Below are 24953 nucleotides of genomic sequence, written 5' to 3' on the forward strand. Positions count from 1 at the left end.
AAACTAAGTATAATAATAAATGGAAATCTAATAAAAATCATATCATAATATGCATACACATTTTCTGTTGTGAGAGCACTTCTGTAAGCAACACACACATTCAAATTACATAAATAAATAAATGAATAAATAAATAAGCCGAAATGATACACATTTAATTAAAGTAACCACCAACTATATTGAAACATCTCTCACAAGACCTCTACACCACAAATAGTAATAAAGATTAACCAATTCACATAATTATAATTAAAAAGAGTAGGAAATAAATTAAAACATATGTTTATAAGAAGGAGAATGTCACGAGTTAAACAAACACAATGTGATTTAAATATAAATAGGCTAAAATATAAATTTTGATTATATTATGATTACAGCATTCAAATATAAATTATGACATTGCCTTAATATATTTATTATGAAATGACTTTGCTTCACTGGCAAACAGTACCTTTATCATGTCCATTAATTAAACTATTTTATCAGCCTAATTATGTGATAATTCTGACAGGTCTTGAAAGCGACATCTGCTGAGCAGGATCCTACTGAGCAGACTTCCGGGTTATACTTCATGTACATATTTACCTTCAGCTGTTACCACGTGACTGTCTTGATAAACTGGCCACGCCTCATAATTCGGTCCATCACCACCACCGGCACGATCGCTGGTGTAAGGACGCTGATGTAAGGACGCTGATGTAACATTAAATAGAGATTATATTTCATTTCCTCCTCATGTGAGTTCAACTGCAGAAAACTTAATTCATAAAACAGGCAGTAGATGGCGCCATGATGTCACTGAGCCGTACAGCAACGAAAGAGAAAAAAAGGGACGTCCAGTGAAGTTTTGAAATTGGACTCACGGATTATTTTTTAAATGATACAAATTGAAACTAATTTGTCTAGCAATGTGAAGTTGAATTGTTTTCTGATGGTTAATAACTGCTGTTCCTTCTGTTCTTTCTAAACCGTCAGTTCTTTACAGCAGGAAAAGGGTAGAAGAGTAATTTGTCCTTGGACGTTAATATTTTTTTTTATTTAGTTAGTTTTTTGGGTTTTTCTGGTAGCCTTCTTGAAGTTTTTTAGACTACTCCAACAGTCTAAAGATATGGTGTCTTGCAAAACTATTAATACTTCTTGAACTTTTTCACATTTTATCACATTGATACAAAAATGCCAATAGTTTACAGAGACAACACAAAGTAGGGTATTGTGAAGCAGAAGAAAAATTATACATCGTTTTTTTTTTGTAAATAAAAATATTCCCCCTATAGTCAATAATAATTAAATTGAACTTTATTAATCTCACAATGAAGAAATTCACTTCTGCATCTTAACCCATCCCCTTGGGAAGCAGTGGGGTGCCACTGTGCAGCACCTGGGAGCAATTGGGGGTAATGGTCTAGCTCAGGGACCCAGAATGGCAGGCAGCTTGTGGGAGTTAAACTCAGACCCTCTGGGACCGAAGCTCTGTGCTCTAACCACTAGGCCACCACTCTAACCACTAGGCCACCAGTAATGCATATTAATAAATATTAATATGCATTTCTAAGAGGCCTGTTTGTCAGATTAAAAATACCTTTCGCAGAAAAACAACACCCTTTAAGCCAGTACTTTTTTTTCATTAAGCCCCCATCCTGCATGAAAAATTTAGCTTTTTTATTGGTCTGATGCAATTTTCTAATCTTATGTGCTGTGTTTTTGTTAGCTGGCTATGAAGAAAAAAATCATGACATAAATAAAGGCCTTAAAACATCATCAGTCTGTGTTACTCTATATAATGTGTTTCACTTAGTGAATTTAATTACTGAAATAAATATAATAAATATACTAGCAATATTCTTTTTAAAATATTCTTATTTTTAATATGACTGTATGTATTCAGCTCCCCTGAGTGAATACTCTACAGAAGCACCTTATTCAGCTGCAGGATCTTTAGTATATATCTCTAGCAGCTATGCACATAAGGCAAAAGGCATAGTTTTTGTCCCATCTGACCAGAGCACCTTTATCAATGTGCTTGCTGTTTCCCCTGTATAGCTTGCGAGACGGTGCTAATGAGACTTTACATGGATTATAAAGAACGGATTTAAGGAGTGCGTGACTGTTTTACTGTTATCAGATTCTCCCACCTAATATACGGATCTCTTTAGCTCATCTAGAGTTGCCGTTGGCCTTTTCCCCCCTTCTCTGATTTATTGTTTTCCTTATCTGGCCTCTCAGTTTAGCCCAGATTGCCTTGGCTTAAAAGGTTTGGAGTTGAGCTCTACTCTTCCCATTTTTAGATGATAAACAGCACTCTACAGGTGGACTGTTTTACTACCTAACCTTGTTTAAAACTTCTCCCCAACTTTCTCCCTTACCTGGCAGCTGTGTTCCTTGATGTCCATGAGGCAGTTTATTCACCTGTGATGCCTTCGGAGAACAACAGGATTTTGATTGAGATTATTAACGAGTTGATACATGAAGGCAATTGGTTGCTCTGCATTTTATCTAGGGGCCTCAGAACAAACGTTTTGTTTTATTTTAAATGTTGAACACAATTATTTTTCTCCCAACTCGCAATCATACAGTATTTTGTGTTGGTCTATTTAAAACAAAAATGCAAACTACACAGAGATTTCTGTTTTTTACCAGACAAAATGTGGAAGAGTTCATGTGAATGAATATTATTGCAACATATTGTAACAATGTTGAGTGTGACTGATATTCAAATGGAGATTTAATTTCCTGACTTACATTCTTTTATTCACAACTCCTAAAGCTGACCGCTCTGATGCTGCCTAATAAGGTTAAAGGTGCCAGTTTAATAAGACGCCTTCATCAATCTCTCTCAGATAAGTGTCTGTGCACATTAAGGATGCAGCTATCCAGAAGAGTGAAACTATTTCTTCCTAATGTTGACATTATTAGTACACAGAGTGGTAACAGAAACCCAACAAGTTGTCCCTACAGTGTGTAGGCGCCCACATTCTCCATGCTTATGATACCTAAATAAACCTAAGTTTGTGCTTTCCTAATTGGCAAACCTACATTTTCATTCAGCCCATTATCTTTGCATTATACATTTAAACAGCTGTAGGATTGTTTCTACATACCAAAGCTTTAATATCATTCCTGAGAAGAAATTATGTAGGTCAACACCAGTGACTCATTCAGCAGCCTTGCAAACAACAATCTCTTCACCAGAAAATCTAATAGGCCCGCCAGCTGCCACACAGCTGTCAGCCAATCAGAGTTCTGCCTCATCCAGGCATAAAGCTGAGAAAACTTAGGGCTTACACACAACGTTCTGCAAGCGTACTCATGCAGAGTCTGTTTGGATTTCAGCCTCTGTAGTCAAGAAGCATGATAAACACAATGAGTTCTGCTGTTTTCTTGTGTTTGCTGGCAGCTCTGTCGACAGCCGAGGCGGTAAGGACTCTTTTATTTTCACCTGAACTCAATCGTTCCTTTTTTTTTTCTTCAGTAATTGATTGATAAAATATTTTCAGGGCCTGTGGAGGCATGGTAAAAGGAGAAGAATGCCTGTTTTCTTCTCCTCTTTCGACTCTTTGGGTGAGCAAAAGAATCATTAAAATGTCCAGGTATTGTTTCCTAAGCATTAAGTCCGCCATTTCCTCTCGTAGACGGGGTCTGTCTCAATGGTGGACGGTCTGTTCCTTCATTCGTCACTGGCAAACACTTGTATTGTGAATGCCTTGATGGCTTTACTGGGACACACTGTGAAACAGGTGAGGAACTGATTTTAAAGCAAACTTAAATAAAACCATTTCACATTTTAATCACCTTTCTGTGGTTACAGCCAAAGGTGACAGCTGTGTTGAGGGGATCGGATTATACTACAGAGGCACTGTTTCGAAATCAGTCAGCGGAAAAACGTGTGAGAACTGGGATTCACAAATCAGGAATCGCTACCTGTCCTCAGATCTTCACTCTGGAAGACACAACTACTGCAGGTGGTCTGTTATGTGAAAGTTAAACTTTCCTCTCTGTCATCGTAGCAATAATGTTATTAGTTTCTTATGAGGAAAATTGTGTTCTAACCCTTCCTTGAAAGTTACAGACTCATAGTTCTTTGTAATGCAATTAGTCATACTTGTAACACACAGAAGAGGCAATCCATCAAAACTGGAGTGAGCTTCCTATATTTGAATAAATGGCATGACTCACTGAAGCACTTCTTGTAGGAAATGTGTCAAATACAGGAGCTTATCCGCACGTCTGTAGTTACACCCTTGTCTTTATTTGCAAAATTCATAGTTTTAATTTAATTCTGTTTATATAATTAACAGTAATTAACAACAAATATCATCTGAAGACACTTCACAAGACAAACAGGTCCATGTCTTATTAGCAATTAAGCTGTATGATCTGATCGAACCAATACAATTCAACGATAGGGGCAGATTCAAATCTAGTTACCGGTATGTACATTCCAGTTTGATCCCATCTGTAACTGTGTTTGTAATGCAACCTGATAAAAGATTACCAGCCTTAGAAAGGCCAGTCTATTGCTCCGAGATGATGAATTTGCAGCAAATCCTCCTCTTGGGAAAGTATGCCATGGGAGTGGACGTTTGGAGTAATCAAGCTTTATGGATTAATGTAACTGTGTATCATCTGCATAATGATGGATATTGTCTTACAATTTGCTTTTAAGTTGAAACATGTATATAGCAAATCATATTTGGCCAAGCAATGTTGGTCCATATATCTCACTAGGGTTAGCCTCACTAAGAATAAACTATGTTATAAGAACGAAAACCGCTAATAAAAGATTTTAATTGCCTCTGCTTCAAGATACAGTTTCAATCCCAAATACTTAATAATACTGGTAATATATTTTGTAAAATTGAAAATTAGAACAGCGCTATAAATTGAAAAGCATATTTTTCTTTTAAAGTTATTTAAATATTAGCTGTAGACTGAAGTGGTTAGTTTAATTATTTTGGTTTGTCAAGTACCCTCAGCTAATTATTTGTTTCGTTTCAAGATGAAAAATGTATTTTATGACGTTGCTGTAAATCTTTCAAGTTATTGGAGCATAAAATCTAACAACATGTTCTTATTGCTAGCACAGGTAGGACGCGGCAATAGCTCAGATCAATGGCAATTATTAACAAGTTCTTAAATTTATTTAAGCTTTTAAATTTACACAACAATAAAAGCATAAAATGAAAGCTCTTTATTTGTTGTGACTCAAACGCTAGTTTTAGGCATAAGTAGCAATGGTTAACCATCTTATGTTAATGAGATAAGATAGGACTTTATTGAAGCAAAAACAAATTAAAATGTACATGCAGAAACATGCACACATACATACACATATACACAGACATAAACGTGTCTAGACATACGTGTACGAGGTGACCATGCTAGACTGGCAATCAACGCAGGTATGCAAAAATTACACAAGTTGTTATGAAGTAGAACGGAACAAACTAACAGCACTGGGGATGAAGGACCTACGGTAGCGCTCCTTCCTGCACAGACGGTGCCTCAGCAGGTCAGGTGATGTCCTCCGTCAATGCATAATGGTAGAAGCCGTCAATCAGCAACTATGAAAACTCAAACTAGAGTTTCAAATGTTTCTGTTTGAATTGCTTTCAAACTGACGCAAAACTATGAATTTATCGATACACATACATAGACACTTGTGTAAACAAAACTTTGATAAGAACGTCCTGGGAAGACCTATGCAGGACTGTTTTTCACATGACCTTCACAGTCACAATGCCAATTTGAAGCCAAAGATATTTATTGTTTGTTGGTGCTTGCTGGTGTTTCTTTTTCAGAAATATTCAGTACAGACTACGTCCATGGTGTTACGTCAGGAAAACCTACCAGCTGGTGAAGGAATATTGTGACATCCCCCGTTGTGATGTTGATTCCTGTAAGTGTGTTCTTCCTGAAAGGAGACTATTTCCTATTCACCTGCATCAGATTTGGTGTAATTCTGGGATCTGAAGGGCTTTGCTGTTGTAATGCTGACAGAGTATAACAAAAAAAAATTAAGATTTGGAAAATATATCAATAGATTATAAATGTTCAAGGAATGTTTTATACATTCCTTGCATATGCATGCTTCACAGGTTTTGAATACCCTTTTCAATCTTGCAGTTACACCTGCACCTTCAGCTGCACCCACCACGCCACAAACACGTGAGCTGCTGATGCATATTTCTTTTCAGATTTTTCTTTTTGGCTTGTCCTGAAAAACAGATTTGAATTTGGTTTCTTTCCCAAGCCGCAGAACAGACCTGTGGTCAGCGGAGCAGCAGGAAGCAGATGAAGATCGTGGGTGGAACAGTTGCTGCTGTGGAATCCCACCCATGGATCGCTGCCATATTCTGGCGCACCAAATCAAAGGAAAATGTTTTCCGCTGCGGGGGCACTCTGATATCTGCCTGTTGGGTCGTCACCGCCGCCCACTGCTTCCCTGAAGGGTAGGACACGGTGTCGTTCACAATACGCAGAACAGGTGCCGGGAAATGACAGATCGTCTGTTTGTTTTTCAGCTCTCAGGCGAGGCATCGACGCTTCTCCGTCACACTGGGGAAAAATGCCCTCAACGAGAGCGACCCAACTGTGGAGCAAACCTTCAGAGTGGAGCAAATCGTCATCCATGAAGGATTCAATAACAGTGAACAAAACTACAACAACGACATTGGTATGAGTAGATCTACTTTGTTGTAAAAACCTAACCTGACGCCGCCAGATAGATTTGCTTCGCATATCCATCTGGAAACCTTCCGTTGAAGTAATTTTGGGAAGGGGGGAAAATACTGGTTAGCTGATTGGCCTATGTTGGTGATAGACGGGCCAAATAAACCAATCAGATCAACGAAGCATATGACGTACTCGTCAACATGCTTCGTCGTCGCTCGTAACAGAGCGACGACAAAAACACAACCACAAGCCAAGCTACTCTTGCTGCTGCAGGTAAAGGCTCGTTAGCTCAGCAAAGAAATACTCTGTAATTCCGATAAAACTTGCTCGATAGCCACGCTAACGCTAGTTTCATCGGATGAAGCCGCCATGTTCTTTAGACTGAACTGTCGCGCTTCCCGTTGCATCACACCTCAACCCGCCTCAAAGCCAACGCTGATTGGACGTTCGTTTGGTGAACGGCTCCAAATTTTCTTTAACGGAGAGTAGCCAGACTGATCTGCGAGTGAAACCTTGAAAGCTCGCGAGATCAGGATGGTCTCACGAGGCTAGCAAAAACCCTCCCCGATAAGAAAGTTTGGAAGAAAGTTTGCCATCTTTTGTAGGGTTAGGATCAAGAAGCAATCGTCATAGTTTCAACCACTAACTTACTAAAGTACCCCAGAGTGGCTTTCAATGAGTGTGGCATTTGGTTTATGTCTTATATTTTTATTTTGATGTAAACCTCAACACTGATTTTTTATTTTTATTTTTTTTTAATAAATGTGTTTATGTCACCTAGCTTTGCTGAAGTTGCTGGCCAAACATGGAAAGTGCGCTGAAGAGACCAACTGGGTGAAGACAGTCTGCCTGCCGCCGCCTCTGCAGAGCCTCCAGCCGGGGGTCACCTGTGACATTGCTGGATATGGGAAGGAGAAATTTGGTGAAGAAAGTTTCATAAACATTCTTTCGTATTTGAACACTCACCCCTCATGAAACTGCCGGAACAGCCATGGAAAAAAAAAAGAATTTCCACCTTTTTTAATGTCCTTATAATTTAGGAGAGAAAGAAGCACTGTAGCTAGGTGCTGCCAATGAGTCCAAGCTCCTCCATGTTGCCACACCTTTTGTCATTCTCTACTAATTTGGTGCATTCAGGTATAGCATACAGGCTTAAATCGGAGGCAACCGGACTTTCGCTCAGTTCTTTCTGAAAATGTCTCGACACCTGTCCAGGAGTCTTGGTCAACTCTGGTGGCTCGTACTTGAGCAACCTGCAGTTGGAGCACTGCTGTTTTTAAAGGACATGGAGGCCCATCCTCCTAAGCGCATTTACTTATCAAGGGTCATCAGAAACTGTTCTCGGTATGATTGAAGTACTTGGTCACTGGAATGATGATGAGACTGCTGATGTAATCTCTTTGGAACGTGTTGGAGGACCGAGCTGTAAACACTGGGGAGTTGGAAGCGCAGTCCTCCCTCTCTGTATAGTTATGGCTTTTCTCTTTTGACCAAGATGTCTTCTTTCACCCCTCTTTCAAACCATCTGCTCTCTCTGCCCAAAATCTGGACAGCATTGTCGTCAAAGGTGAGCACATTGTTGTTGAGGTGCAGGCGGACTGCTGAATCTGGCCCTGAGCTGCTGGACCCTCCTGTGCTGTGCAATGCATTTATGTAGCTGTTGTTTAGTTTCGCTGCATTGGACCCCAAACACAACGCCACTCAGCTGTGGGTTGGGTTTTCTGTCTTTGGGATGAACCAGTTTTTGTCTGAGGGTGTTATTAGGTTTGAAATATACTAGTATTTTGTGTTTGGAGAAAATTCTGCTGAGTTTCTCTGAAACTCCTGACACATATGGAATGATAATGTTCTTGCGTCTCTCTGTTTTCACCTCTGTGTTCGATGCCGCGTAGTTTTTTTCTGCCAGCTTTATTGGCTGATTCAACCCACTTTGGGTAACGACAAGCCTGCAGTGATTTCCCGACGTGCTTGTTTTCTTTTTGGTTCTCCTCTGTGGCAGAGGGAATGTTGTAAGCCCGATAACTCAGAGTTCAGATAACAGAGAGTTTGTGTTACAGTGGGTGATGTGAATCAAAATGCACATTTTGGTCTCTGAATGTGGGCTTCTGGTGAACCTCAGTTTTGAGAGTCCCATCTTCCTCAATGTTCTACCTCACAGTCCAGATGGAAACAACATGTTGCCTTTTCTGCATGCCTGCATGTTCAGACTCAGACTTACTTTAATGATCCCAGGGGGAAATTACTTAAAGTAATGGTTAAAACCAAGGCACATTAATACAACAAAAGGTATTTTGTTGTAATAATATATAGGTTTTTTTTGCACCATGTTTTACCCACTCCATTTTTTTTTTTGCAGGTTTATGGTACAAGTCTCAGTACCTCAGGGAAGCTCAGGTGAACATACTCGCTGATGATGTGTGTCGACAGACTGATTATTATGGAGATATGGTCAATAACAACATGTTTTGTGCTGCGCTTCCTGACTGGAGCCAAGACGCCTGTGAGGTATTTGAACATGCCTGTGCCTGATTTCACATTTTCTTCCACCTATAAGAATGCTTGTTCTCTTTAATGCTATCTGACTCTGTCTCACAGGGGGACTCAGGAGGGCCGCTGGTCTGCGAAGTCCCAAACGGGCTCTTCTTCCTCTTTGGAATTATTAGCTGGGGTGATGGATGTGCAAAGGAAAACAGACCTGGTGTTTACACCAGAGTCACCAATTACAACACATGGATAGCAGAAAAGACACGTCTGCCCTCCATCACTGCTGGAACCATGTTCCCTCAGAAATAATTTAAAGCTGTGAAACTGGTGCTTTGATTTTCTGAAGCAGGGATGTACAGTATAAGAATCGACAGTCAGTAGCTTACCCACACAATACTGTGGTTATAGGTAGCTCAGTTTGGAGAGTACTAGATAAATTGTTGTTGACGAGGTAAAGAAATATGGATTTCTGAGCTCTAAATCAACTTAAACTCCCAAATATTGTACTGTATAAGCTTGACTGAAAACCTTTACATCTTCTTAGGGTTTTCTTTTTTATATAAAATTTTCTATTTGATCAACACTTGTAGGAGTGAAAATGTGACTTGGTTGAGTGTTGTATTTCCACTGTCTTTTAAACATTTCCAGCAAAGCACAAACAAAAAGGGCGAAATCCCTTTCTCATTTATAAAAAGCTAAAAACCCCTAATAAAATGTGTTCGTTTAAACTTTTAAACCTCTGCTGAAATTTAAAATGGGAACATTTCTGTAATTTTTTTAAAATCGGTTTGTAATTTTGCTTCATTGTCTATTTTTTAAGTTCAAAAAATAAAGTTTTGCAATGATATTTCACTGTTGCCTATATATTTAACATGTTCATCATGACTTATTTATGACATTCAAGGGTTTTGTAACAGGCTATACTTAAAGCAAAATGTGGGATAAAAAAAAAATTAACATTTTATTTTACGCCTTAATCAGGAAGTGCGATGTGTGCTGGCAGTATTTGGGACTTTCAATAATTTGTTGCATTACTGCGCCATCTTGTGGTCAAAACGAGGTATAACAAGTCTTAAAGGGTCGGGCTAGTGCAGTCACATTGGGACATCGTCGTCAGGACATGGGAACAAGTTGAGGTTGAGAGTTATGAGAGGCGATTTTAAAAGTGAATATCATAAAACAAACAAACAAAACAAAAAATACATATTTGAAAAAGAACCATGCATTTTAAAGTATCGCACACATTTTCTGGACCTCTCATTAAATGTCTTTCCACCATGGACAATCTTCAGTCCGTAATGCAAAAAAGGCTAAATTGTTAATCTACACTAAAAAACAAACAAAGTTAAGGCTGTGAATACTACGTTATTCATGTGAGATTTATTTTATTCTATTTCAACTAAATCAGCCAAAATTTTAATCAGACTTTCCACCACTTTCATGTGGAATTATGTGGGAACAAATCAATTGAATCCATTTTCCAACAAGGCTGTAGCACAATAAAATGTGGAAAAAGTGAAACACGGTGAAGACTTTCTGGATGCTTTGCTAAGACCCATTTGAGTCCAAACATAACACAGAAAAATCAACATTATAGTGATGATTTAATAACTGATGAGAAGTTACCTATCTCAGGACAGCAGCATATTGAGTGATTATTTTGCTCAATGCACTTCGTCAGCCTGAAGAAGCATGTGGCGACAGTGTAGAGGAACCACTCCCTTTTAACAGAACCAGAACCTGGATATAAGAGTCAACTGGTTGAGACGGGACAAGCGCAGAAGCAGGGGGCCACACATACTTTTAAAATGCAATTAAAAGAAACAACAACCTCTGTCTTATTGTAATTGATACCCGGAAAAATAATTATCCGGGCTTTTATGTCTAGTTGACCAGGTTTACCAGGCTTTATGGATAAATGCAGCTGAGCATCATGAATAACATTGGGAAGGTATTACATGAATGAGATTTCACCAAATGGAAGTGTGTGTATTGTTTTAGTCCTGTGTATAAATACTGTAGGTATCTTCTTCTTCTTCTTCTTCTTCGTCTTCTTCTTATTATTATTAGTTCCTTTTGCATTCAACTTACTCTTTAAATGGACCTCGAGCCTTGTGGTTCTTCTTTGATAACTCTGTGCAAACTAAAGTTAAAGATATTCTCGGGAAGGTTTTTGTTTTGTTTGAAAGATGAGTTAATGGTCTTTTCACAGACAAAGTCAAATGGATTATTTCAAATACATTGAATCAAGAAACGATGGGCACCTTTGTGGGATTTTATGTACTTCTGAAAGGGATCGAATAAACAACTTATCAAGCCACAAGGTGGCGCTAAGATTGTAAAAAAAACAAAAACCAGTATGACAAAGTCTGAGAGGGAGCAAACCATAAAAAAACTACTTATATAACACCTTTTCTCTAAATTGTATTTCATGTCAAAGTTCTAGCATTTTTTTCTGAGTTTTTGGGCTTTGTCACTTCCCTTCATCTCTGCCTCCAGGTGAAGATATTTTCAGCTACGTCTGCAGGGCAGGTGGACAAATATTACTTAAAGACATTTGATTTGTTCACAAATTGTCATTAATTTGTGTTTATTTTTATCATATTGACATTTTCTTGTTTGTGAATCGGTCTTTGGGCTCTTTTTTTGTAGCTTTGGTTTGCTGCTTGTGTTTTTTTCTGTGTTCTTTTAACTGTGCTACATTGTAGCAATTTTAAATCCCCTGATATAATTTTTCCCGTTAAACTACTTTAACTAATGCATTCTGACTTTTGTTTTATGTCATGGCTTTACTGCACTCTGTGGTATTTAGAAAACGTTTGTCTTGTTTTCTGGTTTCTGTCTTTGTGTAACTTTGAGTGTTTTTTTGCATCCCTTGCCGTCTGTCCTCAACTACTTTTCATCTACTTTTTGTCTCTATGCATATACTTTGTTACTGTTTTTTATACATATATTTTCATGTTTGTAATGGAAATTTCTGTTATTTCTTTTTTTGTTGTTTGTGTCTTTTCTCTATGCAGGTGTTGCATCAGTTGTAAGTCCACTTGCTTGTGCTGCTGCTTTGCTTGTTTCTCTGGTCATTCTGGATTTTTCTCTTTATTTGTGAGCCTCTCTGTAACTGCGGTGCTTGCAGAGGAACCTAAAAGTTTCCATGAACGCAGAACATGTTTGATGGGCAACTGAACCAGTGACTCTTTACCTTCCTGACTTATGGTCTGTGCACGCAGGAACATGCCCCTGCACCCACACCACATAAGTCCTTCAAACATTTAAAAGAATGGAGTAGTTTTCATGATTTGTGATTCATTTGTGATTAAACAAGGTTACTCTCACCGTAAAAGAACAAACAAAAAAAACCTGAATTCATCACCAGACAAACCAGTCTGGATAACTGTAGCTTCACAGCTTTGTCCCTGGATGTTTTGGGTGGGGCGCAGAGTATTTTCTTTCAGTTGCTGCCAACCTTCAGGGCAAGTCGTTTCACACTTATTACCTGAAACGTGCAGCATTATTGTTACAAATAAGACTTTTTATTTATTACACTGTTAAAACTTCTTCTCCATCTGCACCATATATAACATGTTGATTTGACCTTTTTATGTTAACTTTTTAGTCACTTCATTGACCTCAATTTGTTTGCTTTTCTTTCTTGGTTTGTTGTGAAATGTCCTACAAGAGCCCCGATGACTGAAATGCATTATTCCTTTCTAACTCTCACAGCAGCCATACAGTTTGTAAGTGACGTTCCGGGTGCTGCAGCACAGGGCCACAGGAACACTCCTTCCTGTAGACCAGGCGTGTCTAAGAGGGAGTGACTTTGAGCTCGTCTCCAAACCAGACTCAGATCTCTTTTCAGAGGAATCTTGGCCATCCCGCGAGTTACACATCTCAGAAGTAAGTGCTTTTATTTAAAAATATATGCACTATTTGTCAGAGTATTTGTCAAACACCAAATAGATTTCGGTATTAACGTCTTGTGGGCTCTTTGTGAATAACCTGTGATGAATGGTGCCGTCTACCTGAACCTCTCACCTGAACTGTTCCCCTAGAGCCCTCCCTGAGAAGCCGCCACCATGCCTGAGACCGCAGAATCCCACTCTGTGACCCTCACCACCAATCGTAACTGCACCATGGAGATCACCAATGTCAGCGCTGTTTACTGTCTCGTCAACCCAAAGTAAGAGCCTCAGACTGAGTGGCAGAATCTTCCTTCGTGATCTCTGCGCCTAAAACACATCTTTTCAGGGTTATTTTGCAACCTCATTACTCAGGCTTGGTCGCAAGGTAACCGGAAAATAGAAAACCTGTAATGTCCTGACTTCAACTCTGCACGTTGGAGCTGTAAACAAATATAAGTATATTTGTAAAAATGCATAAAACAGAATAAACAATGTAAGCATTGTAAATGTATTGTGGTTATTGCCTGAATCTTCAGTGCAATGACAATAAATGAATCTTCTCTTATCTTTTGTCAACAAATCTTATATGTCAGCAAAAACAAGAGCTTGAGAATATGTCACTGCACGGTTGATATAAACTTTGTATTGTTTTGTGTTTATTTTTCATTTGCATCCTTTGCTTGACTTCTTTTCAATGTTTTGCCTTTATTGTTGCTATTGTAGCAAATCTTAGCAATTTAAAGTTTGCCTGTAAGGTCAGAAGCAACATTTCCAACATAAAAAAAAAATGCTCATAAATTGCTTATATAATATTTTTTATCTTGATGAAATGGCTCATGGCTGCCTCCCCCTCTCTTGCAGGATTTACATGGAGAGCGGCTTCCCATTTAGTCCCCCGCAGCCCACTGTCCGCACCACCAAGACCGAGGTGTGCTCCTTCATCAAGGATGACAACACGGCGTCCGGAGCCGTGGGGGTCCTGACGTACGAGCTGTTTAACATGCGCGACCGGCGCTGCAGTGACCTGATGGCCATCATGTTCTCTGTGCCGTTCGACTACAACTTCTACAAGAACTGGATTGCTGTGGGCATCTTCGAGCAGACGCGCCCTTGCGATGAGAAGCTGTATGACACAATGTACAAGGGCAAGGATTTCACCAACTTTGTGCGGCAAGAAGGCAACGGCTCCGGCCTGGTCTACCAGGGCAGGGATCTGGACGTGAGGGCCTGCATGTCAGATGTGGGCAAGGCGATCATCAAAGTGGAGCTGTATGACAAGATGGGCAGATGAATTGTTTGTATTGTTCAAATAAAATGAAAACCATACGGTTGGCAGTCCTTGTTGATTATTCCTGTCATTGTGGGTACTTTGAATAAATAAAAAAAATACATTCTAATCCACCTCTTGTCATCTTTGCTTCATTGAAAATCCTTCCTTCTTTGAGGAAAACTTACCAAGAAATGCAAACTGCAGAGCAATCAAAATCAGAAGCAGCGCGCTTTGCAGACATGTTGCCAGGGAGGATCACCATGAAAATAGAAAAAAAAAACAAAAAAAAACAAAGTAGTAGACAAAAAAAAAGGTGTGGTTTTAGTGGAAAATTTCCAGTATGTGAGGGCGTCACTGCAATTAAAGCTCAACAAACCAAAATACGTTTGAACAAGAAAAACTGCACTTGGGTCCAACGCCTGTCTTCATGCTTCCCTAGACATGCCTGATCCATGAAGTCTGAGACTGGGAGGGGCCGTCCGTGGGACTCTGCTGAGGGTGGAGACAATGTGGGTGTTCTCACATTCCCCTGCAAGATTCACCTGAACACCGAAGCCTGGGATTCAAATTCGGCATTGCTCGAGTGAGAGACATACCAGTGGCAGGGGCAGGTAAGCTCTTCTTGTTTCCCGAACTTACTGAGAAGCTCTTTTCAGATCAGCGCATTGATTATTAATGGCTACATGTAACTTTGATCGACAGTTAAACATTCAAAGATAACACAATGAGTGAATCAGCAGAGTCTTTGGCTGCCAACCTCACAAGCAGAAGAAATGTCACCATCGAGATCACCAACCTGACAAACGAATACTGCCTCATTAACCCCAAGTAAGTACAATATAGGTGCATGTTTAAATTGCTATGCCTGAAGTAAATGAATCTTATTTTCTTGCAATGTTTGTTTCTGTATAAAAAGGGTTTTCCTGGACAGTGGTTGCGTCAGCAGCCCTCCCCAGCCCACTGTCCGCCCACTGAAGACCGAAGTCTGCAACTTTTCCAAAATCTCCGCCAAACCCACGGGGGCTGTAGGTGTCCTGACCTACGAGCTGTTTAGGCGTGGAGCCAACAGTGCCAGGGAGATAGTTGCATTAATGTTCTCTGTGCCGTATGACATGAACATGTACAAAAACTGGTTCGCTGTGGGCATCTACGACCAGGGCAAAGAATGCAACGAGAGCCTCTACAAAGAGATGTACTACAACAAGGAGCAGAAGAGCTTTGTCCGGCAGGAGGCCAGCGGCTGTGGGCTCAACTTTGACGGCAACAGCCTTGAAATCAAGGCCACCATGAGCCCCATGGGCAAGTCCATTATGAAGGTGGAGATCTGGGACAAGCTTTTCTCCCAAATGGCACAGCAGTCTAACTGAGTAGTTGATGTTAGACATGCTCAGCTCTGTGTAAGCCTGTGTTTGTATAACTCCTGTTCATGCAATAAAAGCACAATTACTCAAAACAACAGTTGTATTAATTGTTACCAAAGGAAAAATGAAAAAAAAAAAAAACAAGTTGAACAGGTTCATATCCGTGAACATCGGTGATATCTGTAGTCTATTCATGAGCATTTAAAAGAAAAAAAAAAAAAGAAAAAGCAACGATAAACAAATGCTTTTAGTGTTACCTTTCATTATCTCCAGTGGTATTAAATTATAAGAAATCAAGCCTAACAAAAAATACCGTATCAACAGCCAGTTTAAGGCAAACCAAACTTTGCCATCAATCTATATTTTGTTCTTTTTCAGCTTCAGGCATATCTGTGAAAAAATGCTTGCCTGCTTAACATTCAAAAGATGTGCAAATGCTTAGATTGAGAGAAAACAAAGAACTTGAACTACTTTTGATTGAAGTATTAGCGTAATCTCAAAATTATGATGACCGTTCAAGGTCAAGTTTTATCTAAAGTGTCAACAATTTAAACAAGAAATAAAAAAAGAATAACTTTGTGTAGAGAAAATAAGGTTTTACCTCTATCCCTAATCCACTCTTGAAAACCTTAGCCACCCTTTAGAAGTTAAGCCTCTGCAACTGAATTATCCATCCATCCATCCATTTTCCGACAGTCCCTGCTGGGGTTGCGAGGGGTGCTGGTGCCTATCTCCAGCTGGGAGAGAGGCGGGGTGCAACTGAATTACCTAATTGCATTTCAAGAAAATAATGGTAAAATGGTCCATTTATCCAATACTGTTGCTTTATTATTTCCTATAGATAACAACTGTGATTGCTGCATGTCATTTTTGAAGTGCAAGATCAGCACCTTTCTACAAACAAAAATCCCTTTTGGATGATGAGAAACGCTCACATAGGTTTTGATTAAAGTTTATTTATTCAACTATTCATTCTATTGGTAAAATAAAATGGAATCAAAGTTTACATTAAATAAACTAAAGGAAGTGAAACAGTGAGCACACCATCATACAGACAGGTCAAGGCTTCCATCTAGTGGTCAAAAGTTGTATGTTCAAATGATGCGGACAAAAAAAATAACTGGCAACAAAAAACTATTTGACAGCAAGTTGAACAACTGGCAAAGAGTTACTATGTTTAGATGAGGAACCAGAGGACTTAGGTGGTGTCATTATAGATTAACTCAAAGTGTTACAGGCAGTTGTTGGCTCTTGACAGCGTTTAAGGGGTTGCATTGTTGTGGTTTGCATGATTGCAGCATGCAGTTAAACAGTTAAACGGTAATTCAAAAACGTTATATATATATATATATATATATATCAATAGACGAATATTGATGAGAGAAAAAAGGGTCAACAAAAAATTCAATAGAATAACCGGTTTCCTTCCTTTGGCATTCTAGCTATATAGATTAATATTCCAGTCATTACATCCTCCCAACCAATCACCAATGCAGTCCCAGGAACGCTCTCTGTCACCAAGCTCCGCCCCCTTCAAAGAGTCCAGAGACCACACGTTCTTTTTTATTCTTTAAAAACTTGCAATTTTGATAAAAAGTTGGTTGAATAAAAATTTGAGTTTGAATTCAGTGTTTGTGAGTACTCTATCTAAAAATAGGTCGCTAAGCAACATCATATAAAATGGCCAGGGCTGCACTTAAAATATAGGTTTTGAATTATTTGATAATCAATCAATATCGATCAATATGATTTCTATTTTATCGATATGTTTTTTTCCACATATCATCCAGCCCTAGTCCCATGTTGGAAACAGAGACTGGGGAATGATATCTGTATGCTGCGTGTTGTATGTTGCAAAGACCTACAAACTATGCTGTCACACAATATGACCATCCAACTTCATGCAAAGTCAAAATTCAAACCCATATCAAACTCAGTTGAATAATAGTCATGCCATTCATTCTGACTAAAGGCCATCCACCACGTTGACTGACTGTTTTGACTTATTGTTGAAAGCTTTGGCCACTGCTTGATATTAATGTTGAATGTTGAATGTTGAATCTTTTTAGCTTTATCTATTACCCAGTTCTTTTGTTGGCAGCCCGAGGAAAGGAGTCTGAGTCTTAAGTTCTCAGAAGCCAAAGTCTAATTTATATTGGCCACATATACAGTGCTGGACTCTGTCCATAGAGAGAAGACTTTAGCCATTTCTACTCTACTCCTCACCCCAATGAAGAGTGTCTCAATACATAATACAATGGAAGTTTGCATGAAATATAAAACAAATAAAATTAATGCTATCACACGGACTAACCAGTATATGTTTAATATCAATTCAAAGACATTTAATAACAATTTCATATATATCTGATATTAATTCAGGCACAGTTCATAACAAGTAAATGACTAATATAGCTTTAAACACAGTTAACCACAAAAGGCCCATTCTAACATAACACACATGATGCCACGGTAATGCTCCAGAACCTTACCATCCCCCATACATGGTGTGTAGGATGAGCACAAATGTCCAAATCTGACTGTTCTCTCAAGGTGTATAAATTGTCCCATTTCCATTTTCTCTGAATCTCTGTATTTTCTTCACTGAGATTCCATCATTATTTTTTTTCACATGATAAGCACATATAATAGTGGAGTGTAATATTTGAAAGAATACATCAGTCGAAATATAAAGTTAAAATGTTAAATGACTGGTGTGAAATTGAAGAAATTAGTTGATTAGCTTTCCATTAGATTTCAAATCCAAAATGAGTGAACAAAGTCTAGCTAAGTTAAAATAAGCTAACAGCTAGCTGGACAGTTGCTACCTCTTGTTTAGTCAAAAGCTTTTTTTTATAGACTCATTCAGTCAGATGAGGTAATTACATTTTATAATAATAACAATAATCATCATTGTCATTTAATTTGTCAATGCAGCATACATTACAATTAAAATTGTCTTATGCATTTAAGGAAACAATCTCTTGTTGGGATTCCAACAGGGGAACTTGCAGCCTTCCCAGGATGCAAGTGCCTTTCTCAATTATAATCAACATGTATGTATTTCCTTTTTGTGTTGGCTTGATGATGACCAACACTTTATCAGTGTTAACTCTTGAAATAAATTAAATTTAGATCAACATATTTCCATTAGCGTGTCCTCTGATTAGGTACATTGGTCTTTAAAAACACTGATGACAGTGTTAAATCTGTCTTTCAGGTACATCTCAAGTGAGTTTAAAGACATCTGTCTCACATCATATCCCATAAACTGTTTCTTAACTGTCTTATCTATTGGAACAATCTCTTCAGTGCTGTTGGGGTCATTGCGTCCGATAGCAGCAAAAGTGGGAAAGGCGTCTTTTAGTCTTTCAGGAATACTGTGGTTGAAGCTTGGGCAGCAGTATGCCGACCATAGGTACTCTGGCACTGCTACACGATTCTTGATCCAACGCTCGTCTTTCTGGTAGGGAATGATTCCCGTCACTATGTAGGCTTCTCCAAGACAGTAGGCTGCCAAGGTCTCGTTGACGGTCTGCTCTAGGTTTTCCCAGGGTCCATCATTAGACCATTTCTTTTGAGGCACCACATTGGTGAGGGTGAATGTGGAAGACCGGGACTGGTAGGTCTGGTGATGAAGACTAGGGTTTAGGTGGCCACGGGAATAGGTAGAGTTAATGTAGTCTAACTCCACCGCCTGGCTCTCCAAAACAGTATGGTCTACTTGTCCCGGAAAGAACGGCATCATGTTGCCATCAGCTGCAGGGTAGGCTAACTGTTGAGGCAAAAAGAAAAGAAAAAAAAAACTGTTTCAGAAGGATTACATGAACATAAGACTAGAGGGTGCAAAGAGTAACTCTGTGGGAGAGTTATTTTGAATTGACTTTTTTTTTTTGCTAATTAACCATATACATGGATTTGTTTTATAGTGCTGTCTATATACCCCAGTCATTGTTTTGAAAAATCTTTGCACGTTTGTTGAAATCCTGCTTTTGTGCGTAAAACCGCCTGTGTGCTGCCCTCCTCGTGTTTTACATGTGTATTGCCTTTGAATTTCAAATCAGGATTATATTTGGTCAACAGATATCGTGACATCACCCAGAAAAACTGACATCAATAGATCTGCCACTGTGGGTATAAAAGCGTCTCTTTCTCATACATGCCTCTGTAAAGAGGTGGAATACTGTGCGCTCTATCGATTTTTAGGTCAGCGATTTGTGCTGTACTTCTATATTAGCTTGGCATTCAGTTAGTTTATTTAGCATTTATTTACTTTGTTCTGGTACCCCAGACCACATGCCTCACCCCCTGCATGCTCCCTGGTCTGCCAGGCACTGCCTCCTTTAGGCCCATTTTCTAAATATTAGATGTTTCTGCTTTATTGTCTTTTTCATTATTCGGAACAAGAACTGCCCTGTAGTTCTTTCATTAATTTTCCACTGAGATTGTTAAACCGTATGCTTCCCTGATAAAACAATGCATTATTCAGCAAAATTAAATTCAATTTTTACTGAAGATCATTGCTACAAATGTTAAGAAAAAGATTTAAGAAGCTAAAAACAAACTCAAAAGAAAGTGTTAAGCAATCAAAAAGTTGTACTCATCAGAGGAAATACCTTTTTCCCAGCAGCATTTAGGTGCTGCTGATTAACAGATAAAAAAAGACAATACACACTTATTTGTGCAATGCGGAACTGGCTGACTGCAAAAAACCCAATTACCACTTCTCCTTTTAAAGCCTCATTTCCTGTTTTTTCTTTATTCACTGAAAACCACTGAGCATTATTACCTCGGTGAACTTAAACTGGACCATCAGAAACTAAAGAAAGACATTTTTAAAGAAGTTTTTCTCCCCAGGTATTTAGGTTTTAAACTAATAAAACTAATAAAGCCTTTGGTTCTACTATAAATAACTTTCTTTATGCTTGTAAATACCAAAAATTGTACAGTATTCAACTTTTCAAACTACCGAAATCAGTGAACTAAACATGTAAATGTGAACATGCTTACCTGCGGCTCATATTTCCAGGAAGCTTTGGGTCTTTTCCCAGTTGGTACTGTGTACAAATAAGCTGAGAACCACGGCGAGCGGTGAGGTCGACTGTATAACGTGGCAAAGTAGTAAATGTTGCTGTAACGCTGGCAGATCGGTGTCCCGGCCAGGCCTTTGGGGGGCCAGGATCTGTAGAAGAATTGCAAACACGGGGTGAAGTCCCCAACATCAGCCAGGGATGCAGAGGCGAAGGCCAGGATGAGCAGAGATGTGCACAAATCTAACATTTTCACCTGCTTTCATGCAGAATCAGGAGTCAACCAAGAGCTGTTCCTACTTTATGAACGCATGACCTCTGAATGAAAGCAGAAGTAAGTTTCAACATGAAACAGAAAGAATATCCCCCAAAATGCCCTCCCATCCCGAACAACATAAATCAAGAATGAAGAAGCTTTATTGTCATTATATGTTACCATAATGACTGCACTACTCAATGCACATACTAGTAGTTAGACATTACATGCAGACATTATCAATAATAAAAAAAAACCATAGCAATTCTTGTTTTAAATTTTAATAGTTGATTGCACTGGCCCACAACAACACTCCCTGGGGGAACTCACATGTGCGTTCAGTCCTTAGCAGCTAATGGACTAATTTTTATGTTAAAAAGTCAGACGGCAGACTACAATACTGCGCAATAAATTTGTTATAGAAATGTGCAATATGCCTGAACTGAACAATGGAACATGCTCGTTCCTTATTGAGTAATACTGTAAAAAAGACAGATTCCCTTATCAATAAAATTATGTTATAAACATTTGTATCTATATATCTAAGTCTGCCAGAAAACTGACACGCTCAGTAGGCTGAATCCTCTTGAGGCGCGTTGAAATTGGAGCCGGCTAACGGACGTTTGTTTAAATAATGGACATCTGAAATCGCAGTGTGCATGCTCAACACGACGTGGGGCACAAATCCTCTGGCCTCAAGCTCGGTCGTCCAATCAAACTACTGGAATTGCACACGTTACGTTTACGTTCTGCTGGGTAGTGTACAACCATCTAGGCAAGGCAAGGCAAATGTATTTTTATAGCACATTTCAGTAAAAGTCAATGCAAAGCTCTTTACATGATTAAAACATTGGGAAACGTAAACAGAATAAAAGCATGTAAAAAAAAACAGTTGGAATAAAATGTGAAAAAAAAAATTAAACAAAATAGGAAAATGGAAACATAAAGCAAATATTAATCTAGTGTTGGTTCTAGTGTCATCAGTCATATCAACTACACTACACACACAGCCTGGAGCCAGTAGGAAAAGTGAATGCAAACAAATGCTCACTGAAAAAAAGATAAGCTCTAGTAGATGAGAAATTGAAGGATCTTAAAACAAACTTCAAGAGGGCATACGAGCAGTGGAAGCACAAATTAAATGGATTGAAAAAGTCCATCAAGCACAGTAATGTTTCTGAGCTAAAGGAGATCACTGGCAAAATAAATAGAATCCAAGTTGAAATTTATGCTATTTATGTAATGGATGACGCTGGTGAACCCGATAGTCAGCTGGACACAAGAGTTACGTTTTTAAAAGGTTTATTGTGAGGATGATTAGTGACAGATGAGGCAGGCAAGCAGAACCAGATGAGTTGTGGCAGATGGTGCAGGCAGACAGGGAAAAGCAGAAGAACAGAAAATGCAGGTAGTGAACAGACCTGAACAAACTATGTGGACCGGGTAACCCCCAGAACGGGCCGAGCAAGCAGCTGGAGCTCACAGGGAAACATGCAGAACTTTAGCATGCAGACACAGGCAACTTTCAACACAAAAGTCCAGCTGGCTGAGCACATAGGACCTGGTAGAGGCAGGGCACATCACACTAGACGAGAAGAGAAGAGAAGAGAAGAGAAGAGAAGAGAAGAGAAGAGAAGAGAAGAGAAGAGAAGAGAAGAGACGTTCTGGCAGGGATGGGTTGACCGAAGCAGGTATCTATGGACAGGGAAACAGGTGAGCAGAGTTGGAAGTAATTACTGGCAGCAGGTGGAGCTGATCTTGACTAGCGACTGAGTGGCTGATTCGACAAAAGTCCGCAAAAGTCCAAGACAAACCAAACAAAAACCTAAATCATGACAATTTCTTTCAAAATAAGACACTCTTTACATCCAGATCATCCTGACTCAGAAATCCGGATAATTAATGATGCATGCCAAGCCCTCACTGTGGTTGCAAATACAAAGATTCAGAAGTTCCTCAACAATGATGGCTCAGAAAGCTTCGACCTGCCCTGATGCTGAATTTGTGTTTGAAACCACAACCACCAATGTCTCCGTATCTACAGAGAAGACCAGACAGTCAAAACATTCTCCCTATATGTCAGACAAGCTGCTGTGGAAGCAGCTGCCACTAAAGAGGTGCTCAAAATAATGAATGCACAGAGTGAACAGGAAGAAGAAATTCGAAGACTCGAGCAGGCAGATCAAATGCTGGTGGCTTCACTCTCAGACAAAAGGCTGAGAATGAGGCAGAGGCCATCAGGCAGAAAGCTGATGTTGAGGCTGAGAACGCTAGGATGAGAGCGCAGTTTACAGCAGAGAGTGCAGCGAGGATGATGAAACTAGAGGAGTAAAGGAAGGAAGTTAAACGATTAGAGGAACTTAAAATGCTCAACGCAGCAAAGGCAAGGCTAAAAGTGTACTCTGAAAGTGTTTATAGTGAAGATGAAGATGATCATCTGTTGTCACCCCCTCTATCACAACATCCAATGACCAGAGCTCTCCCTTACAAAAGCTGCCTTCTCAAACGCATCCAGCACATCAAGCCAAAGTTCTATAGTCATATCAAGCTGTAGTCACTAAATGCCTAACTCCACCTACACTTATCTACACTTCAGTCTCTGTGCCACAAGTAGCCACGCTTACTAAAGCCGGCATGAATTATCATCCTATGCCCACTCAACCTATTTTCATGCAATAAGCTGAATTTACTCGAGCCCCTCCCACTCAAACAGCTACATGAGACATGTCCAAAAATCTGGTGACGACACTAGCTGAAGTAATCACTGCAAATCGCATCCCAGTACCAGAACCTGCAGTCTTCATGGGGGATCCTCTCAAGTACACTGATTGGAAGCTATCATTTTTAACTCGAATTGATCGAAAGAACATCCCAGTCCAAAAAAATAAACACGGTTTTACCTACGCAAATATGCTGCTGGCACTGCAAAAAGAGTTATAGAAGATAATTTTCTGGTAGGAACAGAAACCTCTTATAATGCTGCCTGAACCGTCCTGGAAGACAGATTTGATGATCCCTTCCTGATTGGTAAATCATACAGTGACAAAATACATTTCTGCTGCAAAATTGGTCGCAAAGACACTGTAAAGCTAAGTGAGTTTTCAGAATTTTTGAGCAGCATTGAATCAGCCATGCTCTGTGTACAAGGGCTACAAGTTCTCAATGACTGCATGGAAAAACAAAAATGGCACATGAACTACCAGACTGGCTGAGCTCATGGTGGAACAGATCAATTGTAACAATCCAGGATAACAACCAATGCATTCCCTGAGTTTAAGGACTTTGTGTCATTCCTCAACAACGAGGCTCATATTGCGTGCCACCCTGTTACATCCTGGCTAGCTATGAAGTCAAATGAAGAGAAATCAAAGTCAAGCAAACATGACAACTAGAAGACATCAAAGACAGTACATTGGTGCCAAGAGATTCACCACAAGCTCAAGTGAAAATACAGATAAGTGTCTGTTCTCAAGTGAAAATACAGATAAGTGTCTGTTCTGCAAGAAACCAAACCACACTCTCCATGTCGCTTCAGAAAAAGGGAAGGTTGCCATCATGTGTGATGTGGAATGCATGTCTCATCAGTTTCATGTGGCACCAGGACCAAGACTACTTCTGATTCCTGTGGTGGGACATAGGCAAGATGGAAGATCAGCCATCAGTGTACAGCATGAAGGTGAGCTTGTTTGGTGCTGCATCTTGACCAGGATGTGCCAACTTTGGGCTCAAGCACCTGGCAGCAGAAGGAGAAAGACAGTTTAGTTAGCCAACGGTGAGGTTCATTCGCTGCAATGTTTATGTCGATGATGGCTTAACAAGTGTGGACAGCAAAACTGAAGCTATTCAGCTTGTCCTAGAAGCAAGAGAGCTCTGCAGAACTGGAAAACGCCACTTGCACAAGTTCATCTGCAATAAGAAGGCAGACAATTCCAAAGGAAGAATGTACAGAAGGAGCAACCGACCTGACATGGCCCTACAAGA

General features: G+C 39.5%; 4 protein-coding genes across 5 annotated transcripts; 3 read left to right on the top strand and 1 right to left on the bottom strand.

Moving 5' to 3' along the window:
- The first annotated feature begins 3291 nt into the window (after window positions 1-3291).
- On the top strand, window positions 3292-10008 carry plaub (plasminogen activator, urokinase b). Its single transcript, XM_012862836.3, has 11 exons — window positions 3292-3414; window positions 3495-3558; window positions 3630-3734; window positions 3806-3959; window positions 5799-5896; window positions 6124-6165; window positions 6251-6449; window positions 6522-6673; window positions 7454-7594; window positions 9029-9177; window positions 9268-10008. The coding sequence occupies exons 1-11, from the start codon at window positions 3349-3351 to the stop codon at window positions 9463-9465; spliced, it is 1368 nt and encodes a 455-aa protein (XP_012718290.2). The 5' UTR covers window positions 3292-3348; the 3' UTR covers window positions 9466-10008.
- A 2918-nt stretch (window positions 10009-12926) lies between these two features.
- On the top strand, window positions 12927-14456 carry LOC105926415 (DELTA-stichotoxin-Hmg2b). The gene is made up of 3 exons (XM_012862726.3): window positions 12927-13050; window positions 13206-13333; window positions 13917-14456. Exons 2-3 carry the CDS (start codon window positions 13230-13232, stop codon window positions 14344-14346), a joined length of 534 nt encoding a protein of 177 aa, XP_012718180.2. The 5' UTR covers window positions 12927-13050; window positions 13206-13229; the 3' UTR covers window positions 14347-14456.
- Window positions 14457-14765: 309 nt separating this feature from the next.
- LOC105926430 (DELTA-stichotoxin-Hcr4a) lies at window positions 14766-15778 on the top strand. 2 transcript variants are annotated; one of them, XM_036142044.1, is made up of 3 exons: window positions 14766-14930; window positions 15028-15153; window positions 15242-15778. In XM_036142044.1, the coding sequence occupies exons 2-3, from the start codon at window positions 15050-15052 to the stop codon at window positions 15690-15692; spliced, it is 555 nt and encodes a 184-aa protein (XP_035997937.1). In that variant the 5' UTR covers window positions 14766-14930; window positions 15028-15049; the 3' UTR covers window positions 15693-15778. The 2 variants fall into 2 exon arrangements, with proteins under 2 accessions (XP_035997937.1, XP_012718194.2); XM_012862740.3 differs by having other exon boundaries at window positions 14770-14936.
- Window positions 15779-17996: 2218 nt separating this feature from the next.
- On the bottom strand, window positions 17997-21043 carry LOC105926417 (endonuclease domain-containing 1 protein). The gene is made up of 2 exons (XM_012862728.3): window positions 20697-21043; window positions 17997-19461 (listed from the first exon to the last, which is right to left on the bottom strand). Exons 1-2 carry the CDS (start codon window positions 20964-20966, stop codon window positions 18853-18855), a joined length of 879 nt encoding a protein of 292 aa, XP_012718182.2. The 5' UTR covers window positions 20967-21043; the 3' UTR covers window positions 17997-18852.
- Between the last annotated feature and the right edge of the window lie 3910 nt (window positions 21044-24953).

Source organism: Fundulus heteroclitus, chromosome 10 (assembly GCF_011125445.2).
Source record: "Fundulus heteroclitus isolate FHET01 chromosome 10, MU-UCD_Fhet_4.1, whole genome shotgun sequence".
NCBI classification, from domain to species: domain Eukaryota; kingdom Metazoa; phylum Chordata; class Actinopteri; order Cyprinodontiformes; family Fundulidae; genus Fundulus; species Fundulus heteroclitus.

Excerpts from the sequence above, each read along its gene's own strand:
- plaub (XM_012862836.3), top strand. The coding sequence starts at position 3,349 with ATGATAAACACAATGAGTTCTGCTGTTTTCTTGTGTTTGCTGGCAGCT. Across the intron at positions 3,735-3,805 it reads TGGGACACACTGTGAAACAG|CCAAAGGTGACAGCTGTGTT; the intron begins GTGAGGAACTGA and ends CTGTGGTTACAG. Across the intron at positions 3,960-5,798 it reads GGAAGACACAACTACTGCAG|AAATATTCAGTACAGACTAC; the intron begins GTGGTCTGTTAT and ends TTTCTTTTTCAG.
- LOC105926415 (XM_012862726.3), top strand. The coding sequence starts at position 13,230 with ATGCCTGAGACCGCAGAATCCCACTCTGTGACCCTCACCACCAATCGT. Across the intron at positions 13,334-13,916 it reads TACTGTCTCGTCAACCCAAA|GATTTACATGGAGAGCGGCT; the intron begins GTAAGAGCCTCA and ends CCTCTCTTGCAG.
- LOC105926430 (XM_036142044.1), top strand. The coding sequence starts at position 15,050 with ATGAGTGAATCAGCAGAGTCTTTGGCTGCCAACCTCACAAGCAGAAGA. Across the intron at positions 15,154-15,241 it reads TACTGCCTCATTAACCCCAA|GGTTTTCCTGGACAGTGGTT; the intron begins GTAAGTACAATA and ends CTGTATAAAAAG.
- LOC105926417 (XM_012862728.3), bottom strand. The coding sequence starts at position 20,966 with ATGTTAGATTTGTGCACATCTCTGCTCATCCTGGCCTTCGCCTCTGCA. Across the intron at positions 19,462-20,696 it reads CCTGGAAATATGAGCCGCAG|TTAGCCTACCCTGCAGCTGA; the intron begins GTAAGCATGTTC and ends TTGCCTCAACAG.